The sequence below is a fragment of the Rhinatrema bivittatum genome, chromosome 6, assembly GCF_901001135.1.
Source record: "Rhinatrema bivittatum chromosome 6, aRhiBiv1.1, whole genome shotgun sequence".
Classification (NCBI taxonomy): Eukaryota; Metazoa; Chordata; class Amphibia; order Gymnophiona; family Rhinatrematidae; genus Rhinatrema; species Rhinatrema bivittatum.
Window position 1 is genome coordinate 263,744,589 of NC_042620.1, and position 19,192 is coordinate 263,763,780.

The window sequence follows — 19,192 nt, forward strand, 5'->3', positions numbered from 1 at the left end:
CTGTAGGACAGAGCCTAGGACCAGATCTGGACCACTTCCTGACATTGGAGGAAAGGTCGTGTCCCTCCCTGTTTGTTGACATATCACATTGCCACTTGGTTATCTGTCTGGATCAGGACAATTTTGTTGGACAACCAATCTCTGAAAGCCCATAGAGCGTAACTGATTGTCCAGAACTTCAAGGAGACAGCACAACTACAGATTCTTGGAGAGAGTTAAGTAACAAAAAAAGTTTAATTTATCCTTATTTGAGAAGGCTTCTTGCTTATATTTTTCTGTGTTTTGTGTAGTGCTAGCCTTATTCTCTATATTGTTCTAGATATTGATATTGCTGCATTAAATTGCTGTGTGTTTATTTAAGCAAAAAACACAAGGGAGTGGGTTCTTCAGCTTTGGGCAGGTGAGTCATAGTGCATTGCAGGGGGGCAATCCAGTCTTCAGTCTGCTTTGAACTTCAAGGAGATAGCCATAACTACAGATTCTAGGGGAGAGATAAGGAAAATGCTTAACTTAGCTAGCCAATCTGGGGGAGGGTCTGTTAAAAATTAATAGCAGATACAGTGTCCAGTGAACAGCCCTGGCAAACCTAAGCTAAAAGAACAGCGTTTAAGAAATATAAAGGATCCCAAAGGGAGGATCACAAGGAAGCATATCTGGTAGAACTGAGGGAGACGAAGAAAGTAATCAAGACAGCAAAAAGTCAAGCGGAAGAAAGGATTGCCAAAGAGGTAAAGCGAGGTGACAAAACATTTTTCAGATACATCAGAGAAAGGAGAAAAGTCCAAAGTGGTACAGTGAAATTGAAAGGTGAAAAGGATCAATGTATGGAGAGAGACGAAGAAATGGCAAAAATATTAAATGAATACTTCAGTTCGGTGTTCACTATAGAGGACCCTGGAGAAGGACCGTCACTAATTAACAAGAAACTGGAGGGAGTGGAGTAGATGAAACTCCGTTTACAGAAGAGAATGTATGGGAAGAGCTAGGAAAACTGAAAGTGGACAAAGCCATGGGGCCTGATGAGGTTCATCCCAGGATACTGAGGGAGCTCAGAGATGTGCGGCGGTTCCGCTGTGTGACCTTTTCAATAGATCCCTAGAAATGGGAGTGGTGCCAAGTGATTGGAGAAGAGCGGTGGTGGTCCCGCTTCACAAGAGTGGGAGCAGAGAGGAGGCTGGAAACTACAGGCCGGTTAGCCTCACCTCGGGGGTGGGAAAAGTAATGGAGTCGCTGCTAAAAGAAAGAATAGTGAACTATCTACAGTCAGAAGAATTGCTGGACCAGAGGCAGCATGGATTCACCAGGGGAAGGTCCTGTCAGACAAATCTGATTGACTTTTTTGATTGGGTGACTAGGGAATTGGATCGAGGAAGAGTGCTCGATGTTATCTACTTGGATTTCAGCAAAGCTTTTGATATGGTCCCGCACAGGAGGCTTGTGAATAAAATGAGCAGCTTAGGAGTGAGTGCCAAGGCCTGGATTGCAAACTAGCTGACGGACAGAAGACAATGTGTGATGGTAAATGGAACTTACTCTGAAGAGAGAGCGGTGTTAAGCGGAGTGCCGCAAGGATCAGTGTTGGGACCTGTCCTGTTCAATATCTTTGTGAGCGACATTGCGGACAGGATAGAAGGTAAGGTTTGTCTTTTTGCAGATGATACTAAGATCTGCAACAGAGTAGACATTTCGGAAGGAGTGGAGCGAATGAGACAGGATTTAAGGAAGCTGGAAGAGTGGTCGAAGATATGGCAACTGCAATTCAATGCCAAGAAGTGCAGAGTCATGCATATGGGGTGTGGAAATCTGAAAGAACTGTATTTGATGGGGGGTGAAGGGCTGATGTGCACGGAGCAGGAGAGAGACCTTGGGGTGATAGTGTCTAACAATCTGAAGTCAACAAAACAATGTGACAAGGCAATAGCTAAAGCTAGAAGAATGCTGGGCTGCATAGAGAGAGGAATATCTAGTTAGAGAAAGGAAGTGATGATCCCCTTGTACAGGGCCTTGGTGAGGCCTCACCTGGAGTACTGTGTTCAGTTCTGGAGACCGTATCTGCAAAGGGACAGAGACAGGATGAAGGCGGACCAGAGAAGGGCGACCAAAAAGGTGGATGGTCTTCATAAAATGACTTATGAGGAGAGATTGAATAACCTAAATATGTATACCCTGGAGGAGAGGAGGAGCAGGGGTGATATGATACAGACTTTCAGATACTTGAAAGGTTTTAATGATACATGGACAACAACAAACCTTTTCCGTTGGAAAATAATCAGTAGAACAAGGGGTCACGATTTGAAACTCCAGGGAGGAAGACTCAGAACCAATGTCAGGAAGTATTTCTTCACAGAGAGAGTGGTGGATGCCTGGAATGCTCTTCCGGAGGAAGTGGTGAAGACTAAAACTGTGAAGGATTTCAAAGGGGCATGGAATAAACACTGTGGATCCATAAAGGCTAGAGGATGGGAATGAAGAGAAGAACCATGGGGGTGGCTTGCTGGAATGGAGCCTACTACATGGTGATTACTACTCTTACTCAATAAGCCTTCACACGGTTAATGCAATTCCAACATTGGTCTCTGCTTCAACAGCAAGGGGAAATGTGGAAAAGAGGATCTGCATTCAGACAACAATCAACAAGGACTAAATTACACAGTCTGGTTAAACAAATAAGCATGGGGGTAGCTTGCTTATTGCGGCGGTTACTACCCTGAACCAATTCAGCCTGATACGTCACTTTGAATGCATATACAGCGTTGCTCTCTGCTTCAATGGCAGAGAGAAATGTGGAAAAGAGGATTTACATTCAGACAACATCCAACAAGGCATTGATCTGTGCAGTCTGGGTAAACAAGCTTCGGGGTAACTTGCTTGATGCAGCGGTTACTACTCTTAACCATTAAGCCTTAGGCTCACCTTTGATGCAACTCCAACATTACTCTCTGCATCAATGACAGGGGGTGGCAGGAAATTTGAATCAAACAGTTACCAACAACTGCCCTGAACTTGGTGGTCGGTGAAACAGATAAGTATGGGAAAATAAGTTGGGAGCTTGCTGGGCAGACAGGATGGGCCGATTGGTCTTTTTCTGCCGTCATTTCTATGTTTCTATGTTTCAAACATTGTGCTTCCTAGGCGGTTTGAAGCCCATCTATATGAGCATCCCACCCCAGGTTGGAAGCATCTGTGGTAAGGACAATTTGGGTAGAAGGAGTTTGGAAGGAGAGTTCTTGTTCCAAATTCGAGGAAACCTGCCACCAGGACAGAGGGTCTCAGAGAGGCGGAGTGATCTGAATTCGAACCTGATAGCCCTGAGAGGCTTGGCGCCACTGCAACCTCAATGTCCATTGGGCTTTGTGCATGTGTAAGCGTGCCAAAGGAGTGACATGAATGGTTGTGACCATATGGACCAACAATCTCAACAGGTGCTGTGTTAATCCCTGCTGGCTCTGTTGTATCGCCACCACAATGGATGCCAACATAGGTGCCCTGGATCGTGGCAGAAAGGCTTTTGTCTGAGCTGTGTCTAGCAGGGCTCCAATGAAGTCCAATTGAAGTAATGGGTTCAGATAGGATTTTGGGTAGTTGATTTCAAACCCTGTGCCCCTGCCTGAGAAGTACTCTTAACAAGCCAATCATCCAGATAGGGGAAAACATGCACTCTGGGGCGGATTTTAAAAGGAGCGCGAATAGCCTACTTTTGTTTGCGCTCCAGGCGCAAACAAAAGTACGCTGGATTTTAGTAGATATGCGCGGAGCCGCGCGTATCCACTAAAATCCTGGATCGGCGCGCGCAAGGCTATCGATTTTGTATAGCCGGCGCGCGCCGAGCCGCGCTGCCTACCCCCGTTCCCTCCAAGGCCGCTCCGAAATCGGAGCGGCCTCGGAGGGAACTTTCTTTTGCCCTCCCCTCACCTTCCCCTCCCTTCCCCTACCTAACCCACCCGCCCGGCCCTGTCTAAACCCCCCCCTTACCTTTGTTGGGGGATTTACGCCTCCCGGAGGGAGACGTAAATCCCCGCGCGCCAGCGGGCCGCTAGCGCGCCGGGACGCAATCTGGGGGCGGGTCCGGAGGGCACGGCCACGCCCCCGGGCCCGCCCACGGAACGCTCCCGACACGCCCCGAAAACGCCGCGCGGTTCGGACCCGCCCCCGACACGCCCCCCAGACACGCCCCCGACACGCCCCCTCCGAAAACCCCGGGACTTATGCGAGTCCCGGGGCTCTGCGCGCGCCGGTAGGCCTATGTAAAATAGGCTTCCCGGCGCGCAGGGCCCTGCTCGCGTAAATCCGCCCGGTTTGGGGCGGATTTACGCGAGCAGGGCTCTGAAAATCCGCCCCTCTCAGTCTGCGGAGGTGCGCCCCCACCATGGTCAGTCTCTTTGTGAAGACACGTGGGGTCAATGCTAGGACGAATGGCAACACTCTACTGGAAGTGCAGTTTTCCCACCACAAATCTGAGATACTTCCTGTGACTTAGAAAGATCTCAATGTGGATGTACGCATCCTTTAGATCGAGGGAGCATAGTCAGTCCACTTTTTGCAGGAGGGGAATCAGAGTGACCAGGGAAATCATCTTGAACTTTTCCCTTTTTAAGAACTTGCTCAAGGCCTTTAGGTCTAGGATGGAATGGAGTCCCCCTGTTTTCTTTGGAATCAAGAAACACATGGAGTAAAATCTCTGCCCCCAGTGCCTTGGTGGAACAGGCTCGACCACTCTAGCTGTTAAGAGGGAAGAGAGCTCCTGAAATAGTACCTCCTGATGCACTAATGGCCCCCAAAATGGGTACAGAGCAGAATTTGGCAGGACACCCAATAGATTTAATCAGTACCCTTGATGGATGATGGACAAAACCCACTGGTCCGAAGTTAGACTGGGCCACTGGTCCGCAAAAGAACCATAGCTTGCCCCCGACCAGGGGGTCCAGAGTCTCGCGTACGGGTGGCTGGCTTATGCTCCCCACGATCCAGTCAAAACCTTGTCCTGGGATTTGGTTGGGGCACCGGTTGGGGCTTGGGAGCTCGCTGCTGCCTGAGATGGCCATGAGAGCTCGCCTTCTGTGAACAAGAGTGAGGGGCCGGAGGACAGTACTTCTCTGGTGGTAGAAAGACCTCCTGGCTGAAAAGTGCGGGTCTGAAATTCTGGCAGAGAGATGCTGGAGGGTCTCATGATAATCCCACAACTGGGCCACTGCATCCTTCACCTTATCTCTGAAGAGATTCTCTCCAGTACCGCTGCTGGAGCATTTTAATGTGCTCATTGGTGCGGTTCCAGCAGGGCGAGCATGGGTACCAATGCCATCGGTGCCACTGGCTTGGCACCCCGTAGCACCCTATCAACCGCCAGCTGGACTTGGCGTACCAACTCCTTCTCAAAAGTTGCCGATGCCAAAATGGACTGGGAGGTAGGGGTGGCCAGATCTTCCTTGGATCCCTGAGGTGGTTCGGCGACACATACCAGGAATGGTGGAGACCATCAGGGATTCCCGGCACTGATGAAGGATAGGCACTCCTCGCCGCAGGGAAGCTTTGAGGGCATCATGGCAAGTGCCAGCGCCAACCTGAGCCCTGCACTATGCAACGATGGTGACCAGTGCCAATGCTTCCTTGGCTTCCCTCGGTGCTCGGCCTGGTCTTTCCCCAGTGCCGAGATCGAAGACGACAAACCACATGTCCTCAACCTAGAGGAGACTGACATCAGCCAGTCCCCAGCACCTCTATCTGCCAACAGCATTGACAGAGCGGTCGGCCTCGCCGATGTCGATGGCTCGTTGTCCATCAGTGCAGCTCCATGGTCCTTTGGCATTTATGCCACTGATGCCGATGTCTCAGACTTTCTCACCCTGAAGAGTTTTTCCATCTTGTCGAGGCAAGCTCGACGTCCCTTCAGGGTCATCTGGTCGCAGAGGTGACACTCTCGAACATCGTGCGATGCCCCTAGGCAGAGGATGCACACTTTGTGCGGGTCTATGATGGATATGGTTCTTGAGCATTGAGGGCATTGACGGAAACCCGATGAGGAGGCCATGGTCGATGCAAACTGAAGGAGCAAAAACCAGAATGATGGCGGCAGTGCGATCAATACTGGCGGGCACAGAGGCACCTCCACTGTGGAGGATGGATCAAAAAGAAATTTACCAAACCAACAAAAAACCTGACTGAGAGGTTAGAGGGAACCAAACGCGAAAAAAACCTGAAAAATATTGGTGAAAACATTTTCCTTCACTTTTCTTTACGAAAGGAGCACAAGCTCAGAGAACCGAGAGACCACAGCTCTGCGGAAAAAAGAGACTGAAGAAGGACCCCACATGGACTGAAGAGGGACCCCACGTGGACGTGGCATGTCCAGTATGCCTGTCAGTTCTAGAAACTTTGATGTTCCATGCCGGCTCCATCCAATGATGTCACCCATGTGTGAGGACTACCATCCTGCTTGTCCTAGGAGAATGTTAGAAGATCTCTAAGATCATGGTTACTACCTCACCTGCCTCATATGTCTGCTGAGATAGGAGAAAACCAGCTGCCACAACACTTGGGGTGGGGTAGGGGCAGGTTTAATTCATCCCTCCCCTCAGAAGAGATCGCCATTCCACTACATGGTTACCTCCCATATCTTTCTCTCTCCTCAAATCAGGCCGATGCAGTAAAGTGCGCTCAGGCCGAGTGCACTGTTAGCCCCCGGTTGCAAGCGCGTTTTCCACACACTATTTTTACCCCTTATACAGTAAGGGGTAATAGCGCGTGGAAAACACGCGGCCAACACCCTCACCCCCCGAAACTAATAGAGCCCACAACATGCAAATGCATGTTGATGGGCCTATTAGTTTTTTTTTGGGGGACTTTAATTGTTGTTTCGCTTGGTTACCCGGAATGGAGTTGCTTCAATCAAATGAACTTTGAATGACTGACGTTACAATAAAAATATATTTGAAGTTTCAATGGAACTATATATTTTATCCTGCACCATGTTTATGTGAGATGTGCCTATTAGTTTTTCCCACATGATACAGAAAGTAAAATGTGCATCCAAGCCGCGCATTTTACTTTCAGAAATTAACGCCTGGCAAAGGAGTTAATTTCGGCCGGCACCAGGAAAATGTACAGAAAAGCAGAAAAAACTGCTTTTCTGTACACCCTCCGACTTAATATCATAGCGATATTAAGTCAAAAGCCCCAAAAGTAAAAAAAAAAATTTAAATCTGCCCGTGGCCCGCGGGTTGGAAGATGGACGCTCAATTTTGCCGGCGTCTGTTTTCCGAACCCGTGGCTGTCAGCGGTTCGAGAACCGACGCCGGTAAAATTGAGCGTCGGCTGTCAAACTGGCTGACAGCCGCCGCTTCTGTCAAAAAGGAGGTGCTAGGGACGCGCTAGTGTCCCTAGCGCCTCCTTTTACCGCGGGCCCTCATTAGCATATTTTTTTTACTGAATCGCACACCCAGGAGAGTGGCCTGGGTGCGCGTTAGGAGAGTGGGTGCTTGCTGGCTCTCCCATGGGTTTTTCTGTATTGGTCCGAATGTTAGGTGAGTTGATTACCCTCTTCTCATCTTTCCTGTTATCACTCTTCCCCTCCCCTCTCCTGCACTCAGTCATTCTGGGCAATGAGAATCTTCCATTGAGTCTTCTCCTAAGCCATGTGTATAAATTCACGTACCTTGATGTTGCCATTGATAAGTCCAACAGCTAATAGTTTCCCTCCTTGGTTAAACTGACAGCTCATCACTTCCTCACCACAGTCACTGAAGATAGAAACAGATCAAGAATCAGTGTGGAAGACAACTGAAAGCACTGACCCTATTCTGTAACTCCATCCTAAAAGATAATGTATCCTTGCCCTGCAAACTTAAACTGTCATCCCCAATCCCAATCTAAAACCTAAACTTAAACTGTAAACAAACCTGAAACACCTAATCCTATCCCTAAAATGAAACTTAACTCCAACCTGTAACGCAGAAACAGAAATTGCAATAGTAGAGAAGGAAGTCCAGGTCCATCCAGATTCTGTTATCCCTTCCTGGCCTTCTCTTAATGATCTAATAATTCTTCAAATTATCAAAAAACCCACTCACAAAGCTAGCCACACCCAGGACCTCATTTTCATAAACTCTGGTCTCAAACACTCCTCCCCTCCCAAATGCACTCCGGTCCCCTGGTCGGATCACGCCTTAATCACGACCAACTTCACAATGAATGAAAGCCTAACCAAGCACCCACTGCAAACCACTTTTCATTACAGAAGATCATGCGCCTCTGATACCATCAGTAATCTTCTGGCGGAAAAACTACCTCTCGACCCTCAACTCAGCCCTATCTTCCTGGCAAAATATCACTGAGACAATAGCTAATAAAGTATGTCCACTAATAACAAAGAACATCAACTACACCTCACACAGAAAACAACCATGGTTCTCCAATGAGCTCCATAAACTCAAACAAAATCTCAGACAGAAAGAAAATAAATGGCGCAAGACACCATGCCACAGCACACAATCTGCCTATAAATCTGCCCTCCACCTTTACAGAAACACTACCCTACGGACAAAAAGAGATTTCTACGCTCAAAGAATTCACAACCTTATATTTGACGCCAAAGCTCTATTCACCTACGTATCGGAACTCACACAAACCAGCACCCCCACCCATTCCTAATGACCAGGCACAATCAAAAGCTAACGAACTTGCCACCTTCTTTCAAAGCAAAATCACCAACCTCTTGACGCGCCTGTCCTCAAGCCCTACCGCTCCACCCAGCTCATATCAAGTCCCAAACAAGGGGTTAGCACTCAACTCCTTTGAACCCACCTCTGCCTTGGAGATCAAATCTATAATAAAGAAATTGAAACCATCTTCCCACCCATACGACCAAATACCAACAAAATTACTACTAATGATACCAGACACTATCTCCAAACCTTTAGCTAATATCATAAACTGCTCATTATCTCAAGGAATCTTCCCGGACGTCCTAAAACTCGCTTCTCTCAAACCACTCCTCAAGAAACCCAACCTAGACACTAGAGAACCTAACAACTTCCACCCTATTTCCAATCTGCCATTCATAGCCAAGATCATGGAAAAGATAGTTAACAAATAACTCTCCGACTATCTCGAAGACCACAAAATACTACACCCATCCCAATATGGGTTTCGCAAAGCTCTAAGCACCGAAACCCTCCTCCTCTCTCTAACAGACCACCTTATCATGGGTATGGACAAGGGACAATCCTTCCTATTGATACTCCTCGACCTCTCAGCGGCTTTCGATACCGTTAACCATTCCATCCTCATCGACCAACTAGCCGATATTGGGATAACAGGAACAGCCTTTAAATGGTTTGAATCTTTCCTCACAAACAGAGGCTTCAAGGTCCGAATCAATAATAAAGAATCCCCCCGCATCAATTCATCATGAGGAGTCCCCCAAGGCTCCTCCTTATCTCCTACTCTCTTCAATATATACCTCCTTCCATTATGCCAACTATCAACGAACCTAAACTTAAAACACTATCTCTACGTGGATGACGTCCAAATCCTGATCCCTATATCTGAGTCTATTACAAAAACTCTCAAGTTCTGGGACAGCTGCCTCCAAGAAATCAACTCCCTCCTCATTAATCTAAACTTAATACTCAACCCAGACAAAACCGAACTCCTCATCATCTCTCCTGATAACAGCGATACTTCACCAATACCAACACCCAATCCCCTGGTCTCCCACGCAAGAGACCTGGGAGTATTAATCGATAACCGTCTAAATCTAAAAAACTTCATCAATCAAACTACCAAAGACTGCTTCTACAAACTGCAGGTACTAAAAAGAATCAAACCATTGCTGCACTTCAATGATTTCAGATCAGTGCTCCAGGCAGTTTTATTCTCTAAAATCGACTACTGCAACTCTATCTTGCTAGGTCTCCCAGCCTCATCTACCAAACCGTTACAGATGCTTCAAAATGCGGCAGCCTGCAGAAGAGACCACATCACACCCATCCTAAGAAATTTGCACTGGCTACCAATCAGCTTCAGAATTTTACACAAGTCCCTCACCATCATCCATAAAACCATTCACAACCAAGCCCCTTTGGATCTTCAACTACCAATCAAACTCCACACTTCCTCCAGACCGATCAGAGAAGCCTACAGAGGATCCCTGCATGCCCCCCCCCCCCCAACAAAATCCACCCACCATCTAACCACCAGAGAACGGGCCTTTTCCACAGCGGGACCAACCACCTGGAACTCCATCCCACCAGAGCTCAGACAAGAACCTTGCCTGCTGACTTTTAGAAAAAGGCTCAAGACATGGTTGTTTAAACAGGCCTTTCCGTAAACCACAGAGCCCCCTCGGCAACTACGATCGATTACTCAACAATTTGTAAATATTTGATACAGTTATCCAGTTACTGTCTGCTTTATTTTCCTCTTCCCAGTTATGGCACCCCTGTTCATTGTAACTTATGTCTTCTCTATACCATGTTTATAGTTAGTTAGGTTTCAACCCTGTTATTTGTAAACCGACATGATATGATATCTATCATGAATGCCGGTATAAAAAAAGCACTAAATAAAATAAATAAATAAATCTAGAACCTCAGCCAGGGCTAGCTTTCCCATTAGGCCTACAAGTGCCTCTTTGAAAACCAAACTATCGAGCTGGGAAATCTGACCCTGACTGGGGAGGTGGCTAGCCCAACACTGATGCAGGGCTAACTAATTCAATGGAGATTGCAGAGCCCAAAACCCTGAGGCTCTCCCTGACCTCAGCCTCAAGTCACCCCAAACCAAATGACTGTGCTGGCATAAGGAACTGCTTGCTGATTTCACAATGACTGAGAAGTGCTAGCCTTCAAGCAGTACTCCCAGTGCGGCCGATGGGGTACAGTGGTCAGCAGTGGCAGAACCACCTCCTCAACTTCAGTTAAATGAGCAAAAAAGGGGACAGTAATGATGGATACTAGGAAAGAGGGAAAAAATAAAGGGAACATTGGCCACTTCCTCCCCCACCCTCCAGTCTGCACAGACTCCAACCTCCCCTTCTCCCTAGCCTGGAATTTGGATTTCAGAGCAGAAGACCCTCTCCTGCCTAGAGGTACTTGACAACTAAATTCAGCCCTGACCTTAGCTGTAGCCCATCAACCTGTAATGGCTGTATGTGATGCCCTTTCTACATACATGATGCTCATAATCTGCAGATCTCCCTCTGAAATTGGCTTTGAAGGTTCTGGGCACTTAAAATCCCAAGTTCCCAAGTTGTCTGCAGGCAAGTAAAGTTTGGCTCCAATGTTCGGTACCAGCCTTCGCGGTGTCACCAGGAAGCTGTACATCCTCCAAGACTGACCTGTGGGAATACACAGGTAAGCACAGAACAATAAGCTGTAACAACTTTTACCTTCTGTTATGTCTGCTCCATGTGAATTCCATCATGTAATGGTGGGGCAAGGAGAGCTCAGTCAGTACCAGCTTAGTAGCAGACATAGCTAACTGTTATCATTGTCCTCGGGCTCTGGTCTCCATCTAGTTAGGGCCATTGATGTTAAGTGAGCATATATATTTATTTTATTTATATTCCATCTTTCAGATTCTTCAAAGCAGATTACATTCAGGTACTGTATGTATTTCCCTATCTCCAGAGGGCTCACAATCTAAGACCTACATTTACTAAGCTGCAAAAAGGCTAAAACATGCAATAAATCTGTTTATCGTGCAATACAGCCATATCGTGGTGATATTGTGCGATATCTGCGATATTGCGCGGTATTTAGGTGCCGAACATGCCCCTATTACAATTAGCTGCTTTGCATGCAAGTTGCATGCATGAATTTTGCAAATCTACACACAGCAGCAAATGCATACCTAATTCAATGCAAATAAAATAATACAGCTGACAAAAATCAGTCCCATTATTTTATTGCATTTGAAGGAGGTGTAGCTATTTTCCTATGGAAGCATTGGGACTTTAATGCGGGTCCTGAAGCTCCCACAGTAAAATTTAAAATTCCCCGAGGCCCGAAACAGCCCCCCCCAAAGTTATAAATGTCCCCTCCCAGAGGTCTTCTAAGATTCTCATTCACCCCCCCTGCCACCTCTCAAGGCAGTGTGACCCAAAGTTTTTTTAAAAAGTGAATGTAGACATGTGTGACAACGCCTGGTCCCCTTTCCTAAAGCCCTCCCTTTTGTATACAAAACCCATCTATTCACATCAAACCCACACCTATAAACCCCCCCCCCCCCCCACCCCTCATCAGACAATCCTCAAGTTCCATTTCCCAAAACAGAACACAATCCCTGGTGCCTAGTAGGCCCACCGCCCTCCCTCCTCCCTTCTTCCCCAGTGGCGTAGCCAGAACTGATTTTTTTGGGTGGGCACAAGTTTAACATGGGTGGGTTGTAGGCATGCAGGTCTGAGACCTACTAGTTGTATTCTTATTGATTAATAATGCCATATACTGCACCCTACAATGGTTTTCTAAGTAGTTTGCAACAACCATTATGCATCATGTGTGAAACTTTAAAATAATTTACCTCAATTATTTCAAGCACTTACCAGCCTTAAAAATTCCTTATTAATCTGTATTAATTTATTTTATATTTATTGTAGTTTATAAATGCACAAGTATATCATCTAACAAGCAAAGAAAACAAACAAACAGATCCAAACAATCATGTAATAAAACAAAAATCAATGTGTTCTTTAATGAATCCTCTTTGCAGAAAGCCAGAAATCATCTTAACTACAATAAAATAGCATTAATGATCAGAACAGGTGCACAGCAGAGCTAGGACAATTCACATTACAACCAACATTAAAAAAAATATTCAAATTCTGGTTGACACCTCAGCAAAATATACCCCTCCATTGCTAAATATTTTGTGAAATAACACAAACTCCTGCAAAAAAAGAGACATCGAGAACCTTCCCATACCATTCAGTCACAGCACTGACTCTCAGGACTCAAATAACAGTAACATTATGAAAAAGCAGTAATGCAAATACTACACCAGGCCCTAGAACATTCATACATCACCTGCTGGGGTAAAAGAACAAGCTGGACTGCTACAGAGAAACTACACGCTAGCAGAAATATTGCATTTCAGTCACACAGGCAAAACAGAGACCGACCCTTACCTAATATACGGGCCGATACAGTAAAGTCCGCGGGAGAGCGAGTGAACGCCCGCTCTCCCAGCGCGCGCACAGGCTACTCTCCTGTGCACGCGATTCACTATTCAAATTAGGCCCGGCGGTAAAAACAGGCAAAAGGAGGCACTAGGGACACTAGCGCGTCCCTAGCACCTCCTTTTGGACCGGAGCGGCGGCTGTCAGCGGGTTTGACAGCCGACGCTCAATTTTGACGGCGTCGGTTCTTGAGCCCGCTGACAGCCACGGGCTCGGAAACTGGACGCCAGCAAAATTGAGCTTCCGGTTTTCGACCCGACAGCCGCGGGCTGACTTCAAATTTTTTTTTTTACTTTTGAAAACTTTCGGGACCTCCGACTTAATATCGCCATGATATTAAGTCGGAGGGTGCACAGAAAAGCAGTTTTTACTACTTTTCTGTGCACTTTCCCGGTGCCCGAAGAAATTAGCGCCTACCTTTTGCTTTTAGAAATTAGCGCCTACTTTTGGGTAGGCGCTAATTTCTGAAAGCAAAATGTTTGGCTTGGCTGCACATTTTGTTTTCTGAATCGCGCGGGAATACCTAATAGGGCCATCAACATGCATTTGCATGTTGCGTGCGCTATTAGGTTTGGGGGGTTGGACGCGCGTTTTCGGCCCCTTACTGAATAAGGGGTAATGCTAGCGCGTCGAAAACGCACGTCCAATAGAGGGTTAACAGTGCACTCCGTCAGAGCGCACTGTACTGTATCGGCCCGATAGAAATAAGAGACTACTGTATCGGCCCAATAGAAATAAGAGACTACAAATTAGAAACAGAAACATGCAGAAAGCCTTAGAAACTAGACTATGAACAGTGGAATAATGAAGAAAGAGCAAAATACAAAAATATAACAAATGCACATTTCCAAAAATGGCATAATCCAATTGCTAAAATCTCAAAATAATTTTTTTTTTGCCTTTGTTGTCTGATTTTTGTATTTTTCTAATCAGTTGGGCCCAGTCTATTTTTTCCCACTTTTCCCTTGTTGGCCATTTCCTAATTCCTTTTTTGGGTCTCTCTTCTCGTTTTGTTTCTTCTCCTACTGTCTTCTTCCCTTCCTCCTTCACACATACACATACACACACAGGCTCATGCTTTCTCTCACAGACTCCCTCACACATACCCCCTCTACCCCCACCGGCTCCCATTCTCACACACACAGGTACACACACCCAGGGTCCCATTCTTATTCACACACAGACGCACACCCAAGTTTCCATTCTTATATACACACAGAGGCACACCCAGGCTCCCATTCTCACCCACAGGCAGATGTACACTCAGGCTCCCATTCTCACTCACATACATACATGCCCAGACTCCCATACTCACCCCCTACACACACACACAAACCCAGGTTCCCATTCTCACCACCCCACACAAACACAGACTCCCATTCTCATCCATACACACCCCCAGGTTCCCATTCTTACCCCCACACACATATCAAGCTCCCATTCTCATCCACACACACACATTCAAGCTTCCATTCTCACCCACACACACACGGGGCCTTTTCATTAGGCACAGCCAAACTCCTACTTCTGCCGCCGCAGAGATGGGATCACATGATGGCCTTCCTGCTCCAGCCCTCCTCTTCTCCATCATGGGGATGGGATCCTGCAATGACCTTCTTGCTCCGGCCCTCCTCTTTGCCGTCGAGGGGATGGGATCCCAAAGTGGGTGGGCCATGGCCCACCCGTAGCTACACCACTGCTCTTCCCCTTTAAATCCAAAAAGGACCTGGTGGTCTAGGGAGCTCCCCAACCCCCCACTACCTCATAGAAGAATTATTGGTGGTTCAGTGGCAGCTGGGAGCACCCTCTAGCTATGGGCCAGTTGACACCATTTTGGAAAATGGCATTGACTGGACTTTGCCCCATCACGTGACAGAACTTCTCCCCTGTCTTCCAGCTGAGGACAGTGGGTAGTTACTCAGGAGAAGAGTGGCCTGGGTTGATTTTCCTCATCCAGATGGGAACATGGGTGGCCATGGTTGAATTCCCACATCCGTCCACTTGAAAAGATGGGAGTCCAGGCCAAGGAGTCTAAGAGGAGAGCTGCTGAAATATAAGTACAACTAAATTCTAATTTTCTACTGGGGAGGAGGGGCTTGGACTGGGAATGAGTATGGGATGGGGATCTTAACTGGGGGATGTATTTGGGATGGGGGTCCTGGGAGCCTGGGACTTACTGATTACTTTGAAAAGAAGATTGAAGATATTAGAATGCAAATTGATCCTAGGGTGAATCATTCAACATTTAACGAAAATGAACAATTAGCTAAGTGGTCTATTTTCAGGGACATATCGGATGGGGAACTTTCAGATGTTATTAGTACAGTAAAATCACCCACTGCATATTTAGACCCTTGTCCTTTCTTTATTGTGAAAAATTTACAATCTGAAACATTTGAAATTTTGAGAATAGTAGTGAATGCTTTGTTGTCAGAGGGTCATCTCCCGATTTAATTGAAAGAAGCTTTTGTGAAACCATTGGTAAAAGATTAAAAGGTCTCATTATTGGAGTTAAATAACTACCGCCCAACTTCCAACATTGACGAAAGTTCTTGAAAAATGTATCCTGATGCACCCTGAAGAATTTGTGGAGGAAAATTCAATTTTATATAAATTCTAGTTTGGATTTCATAAAGCCCATAATACAGAGCATCTCCTGTTATCTCTAACTATTGTGGTGTATCGAAGATTAGATAAAGGATTATCTGGCTTGTTGGGTCAATCAGACATTGCATCTGCCTTTGATACGGTAAATCATCAATTTCTGATTTCTCCGTTAGCTAGTTTTGGGATTGGGGAAATTGTGTTGCAGTGGATTAGGTCATTTTTAGCAGAAAGAAAACAGTAGATTATAAGGAGTTCATTTCATTCGGAGTGGAGAAATGTTTATAAGGGAGTACCACAGGATATGTATTGTCTGCTGTATTATTTAGCATTATTACACCGAACATGGGTTTGGTGATTGACTCGCTTGGAGCTCAATACTTTATGTATACTGATGATAGCCAAATATATATTCCTTGTGAAATAGAAGGTTCTCTTCCTTGTATGCTATTGGAGAATTGTTTGGACACTATTAAAAATTGGCTGAATAGTAGAGGGCTGTTGCTGAACATTAAAAAGACTAAAATTCTCTGGGTTAGTAAGAATATTCATAGTCTAATGCAATGTTTTCCAACCAGTGTGCCATGCAGACCTTATTAGGTGTGCCACAGTAAAGTCACCACTGCCTTGATGTTCAGGTCCAGACAAGCATATGAGCTCTACTCTCAGCACTTCACAGCAACAAGACACAGAAAGGACCTTCTTTCTGAGAATGTGTAATCATTCATTTTATTTATTTATTTATTTATTCAACTTTATATACCGACTTTCACATAGATATCAAAGCGGTTTACATTCATGGAATTTGCAGTAGCAAAATTCAAAAATACATATAACAAACTTGTCACTATAATTTTACATTATTTCGCTAATATATTAGTCTAAAATACATAATACTTCAGTATAAAAAGTTAAAATACTTTTAAAAACACTTTAAAATATAATTATATTAAAAATAATTCTAAACGTTGGATAACCCATCCCCCTTCATCCCTTTTCTTTATCTTACCCAACCTCACTTGTTCCTACCCCTCTTTTTATACCCTTATTCCCATCTAAGTCCTTTAGATATTATAACTATTTCTTCATCACTCGTCATTCATGCCTCCTTTCCTTAGCTACAAACGAGCCATGGAGTGTGGTAGTTAATGGGCAGCATGCAGGGTATGGATAGCTGGACCTGCTTTGTGCAGCACACACATTTCAAAAGTATTTCCTCATCTTTCCCCTCGTGACCCTCCTTCTTTCTTCAGTCCTTCCAGATGGGGATAGCATGCACTGAAGAATGCATGTGATTTATTCTGGAAGTTGGGAGCAATAGCAGTGAAGGAGCTCTGGCAGCCACATGCAGCAACCAAGGTAACTAACTGAGCCAGCTGCCTGTAGGACATTGCCTTTTTCCTTTTCCTACACTTGTATACAGAGAGAGCTGGTCCATTGTGATGGGTTCATATATATTTCCACGCACACTCTTCCTTTGTTTAAAAATTTGGAAGAAAGAGTGGAGGGGCTTTCAGTGCTTTCCTAGCTCTTCTTTTAGCCATACAAGTCCTTTCTATGTGTGCACTGCCAGCTTGGTGTTATGATTTGTGGGTGTGTGGACCCTTGGCCCGAGATGCAAGTTGTTTCTGCCTGTGGGGAGGAGCCCCACAGGTCCGCACAGTCAGGAGGCGAGGTACAGGCACAGCAGGAGTTCTGGGCACAGCAATGGAGAGATCCCCCAGAGTCCAGGAGGTAACCCCTGAAGGATGGCAGAGAGAGAGGGCAGTACCTGGTAGAGACCCTGAAGGGAGAGGCACCAGACAGACCGCAGAGCGGAGGGTGCAAGATTAGCCGTGCAGGAGGTCTTCCGGGAAGGCAGCCCTGAGAGGCGGAGCTGTGCAGCGTAGTGGGTGTAGCTGTGGTGATGTAGGCCAACCCACATAGCAGGAAAGCCCTAGCCCGATCTCTGCAGTGACGTAGGCAGGAACCCGGAGAGCCGAGGGAGTCAGCAGTCTTTGTGTAGATACAACCCCGGAAAGGGTAGATGACAGTCACAGACAGCACAAGAGCCCAACCCCTAGGAGCGGGGAAGCTCTGAAAAAGTTTCTGGAGATAGTAGATGCTGACCGAGGAGCGGGAGATGTAGGAGGTCTTGAATAGAATGAAGGCAAACCCCGAGGAGCGGGGAGGCCTGGTAGAGGAACTCACAGTATGCCGTAGTGTTCCGGGAAAAGCCCAAGTAGGTAGCAGCCCTTGCAAGGTAGAACCCAGGAGTCGCAGGACTAGCCCGAGGAGCGGGGTGGGCCAGGAGAGCAAGTCCCCGAAGGGTGCACACTGACCCCCGAGGAGCAGGTGCCAGACAGGGTTCACGAGCAAGGCTGGAGTGTAGACACAGGAACATGAAGGCAGGAGTTGCAGACTCATAGGGAACTTGTTGCCAAGTCGGCTTGTTGGGGGCGAAGGTAGACCTTAAGTACAGAGGTCCAATGACATCATCCAACGGGGACGTCCCCGAGGTTCCCACTGATGAAAGGCGGGGCCGGTGATGCACGTGCGCACCTAGGAAGACCCGACATAGAAGTGAGGGGTAGTGGCGTCCATGCCGTCATGTGGTGTCCCAAGGAACGTGGCAGTGTGGACTGACCCGCACTGCGAGCAGACCCGGGGAAAGTAGGAGAGTGGTGCAAGAAGTGAGTACTTGCGGTCACAGCCGTCTACGATCGAAAGGCATAACACTTGGTGGAGTTTGGTGTTCCTCACAATATTTTTGTTAATGTAGGTGTACCTTGGGCTTGAAAATATTTGGGAAACACTGGTCTAATGAGTATAAGGTATCATGATGAAACATTAGCATTGCATTCAGAGGTTCGTAACCTGGAGGTTTTTCTGGATTCTCAATTAACATTTAAATCTCAAGTACAGTATCTTGTTAAGTGTTCTTTTTTATGCCTATTCTTCTCTCTTTGCATAGTCTTCCAATAGGCTGGAGATACCAATTTAAAATTGTTGTTATCTTACATAAATTATTTTATACTGAGACAAGCTGTATGCTTACACAGCAGTTGAATTGGTATGCTCCAGCTTGAGATTTGATATCAGTTAAGATACATCTACTTAGGTTCCCAACAGTAGAGAACTATAAGCTTCAGAGTTCACATAAATGTGCTTCTTTTAAGATGGGCCTAGACTTTGGAATGAACTTCCTATAGCAATATGATCCCATACAGATCTACATTTTTTCAGAAGATGGTTAAAGTTTATTATTTTAAGATGGCATTTAACAATATTGGGGGGTTTTGTATATATGTTTTATATTGATTGTATTATTTTACTGCTTTTGATGGTTTTATGAATGTATTTGTATAATCCACACTGGACTTTCTAATGGAAATTGCAGAATATAAAAATGTATAAATAAATAAATAAATAAATAAA

At 46.0% G+C, this 19,192-nt stretch overlaps 1 protein-coding gene across 2 annotated transcripts in view; it reads right to left on the reverse strand.

Moving 5' to 3' along the window:
* LOC115094240 (dynein assembly factor with WDR repeat domains 1-like) overlaps positions 1–19,192 on the reverse strand; it is an 80,715-nt gene that overhangs the window by 50,311 nt on the left and 11,212 nt on the right. For both annotated transcript variants that reach the window (XM_029607077.1, XM_029607076.1), the window contains exons 2-3: positions 11,167–11,332; positions 7,649–7,733 (exon numbers count right to left, since the gene is read on the reverse strand). In XM_029607077.1, the coding sequence (XP_029462937.1) occupies positions 7,649–7,733; positions 11,167–11,318 (237 nt within the window). In that variant the 5' untranslated portion in view covers positions 11,319–11,332. The remainder of the gene's footprint in view (positions 1–7,648; positions 7,734–11,166; positions 11,333–19,192) is intronic.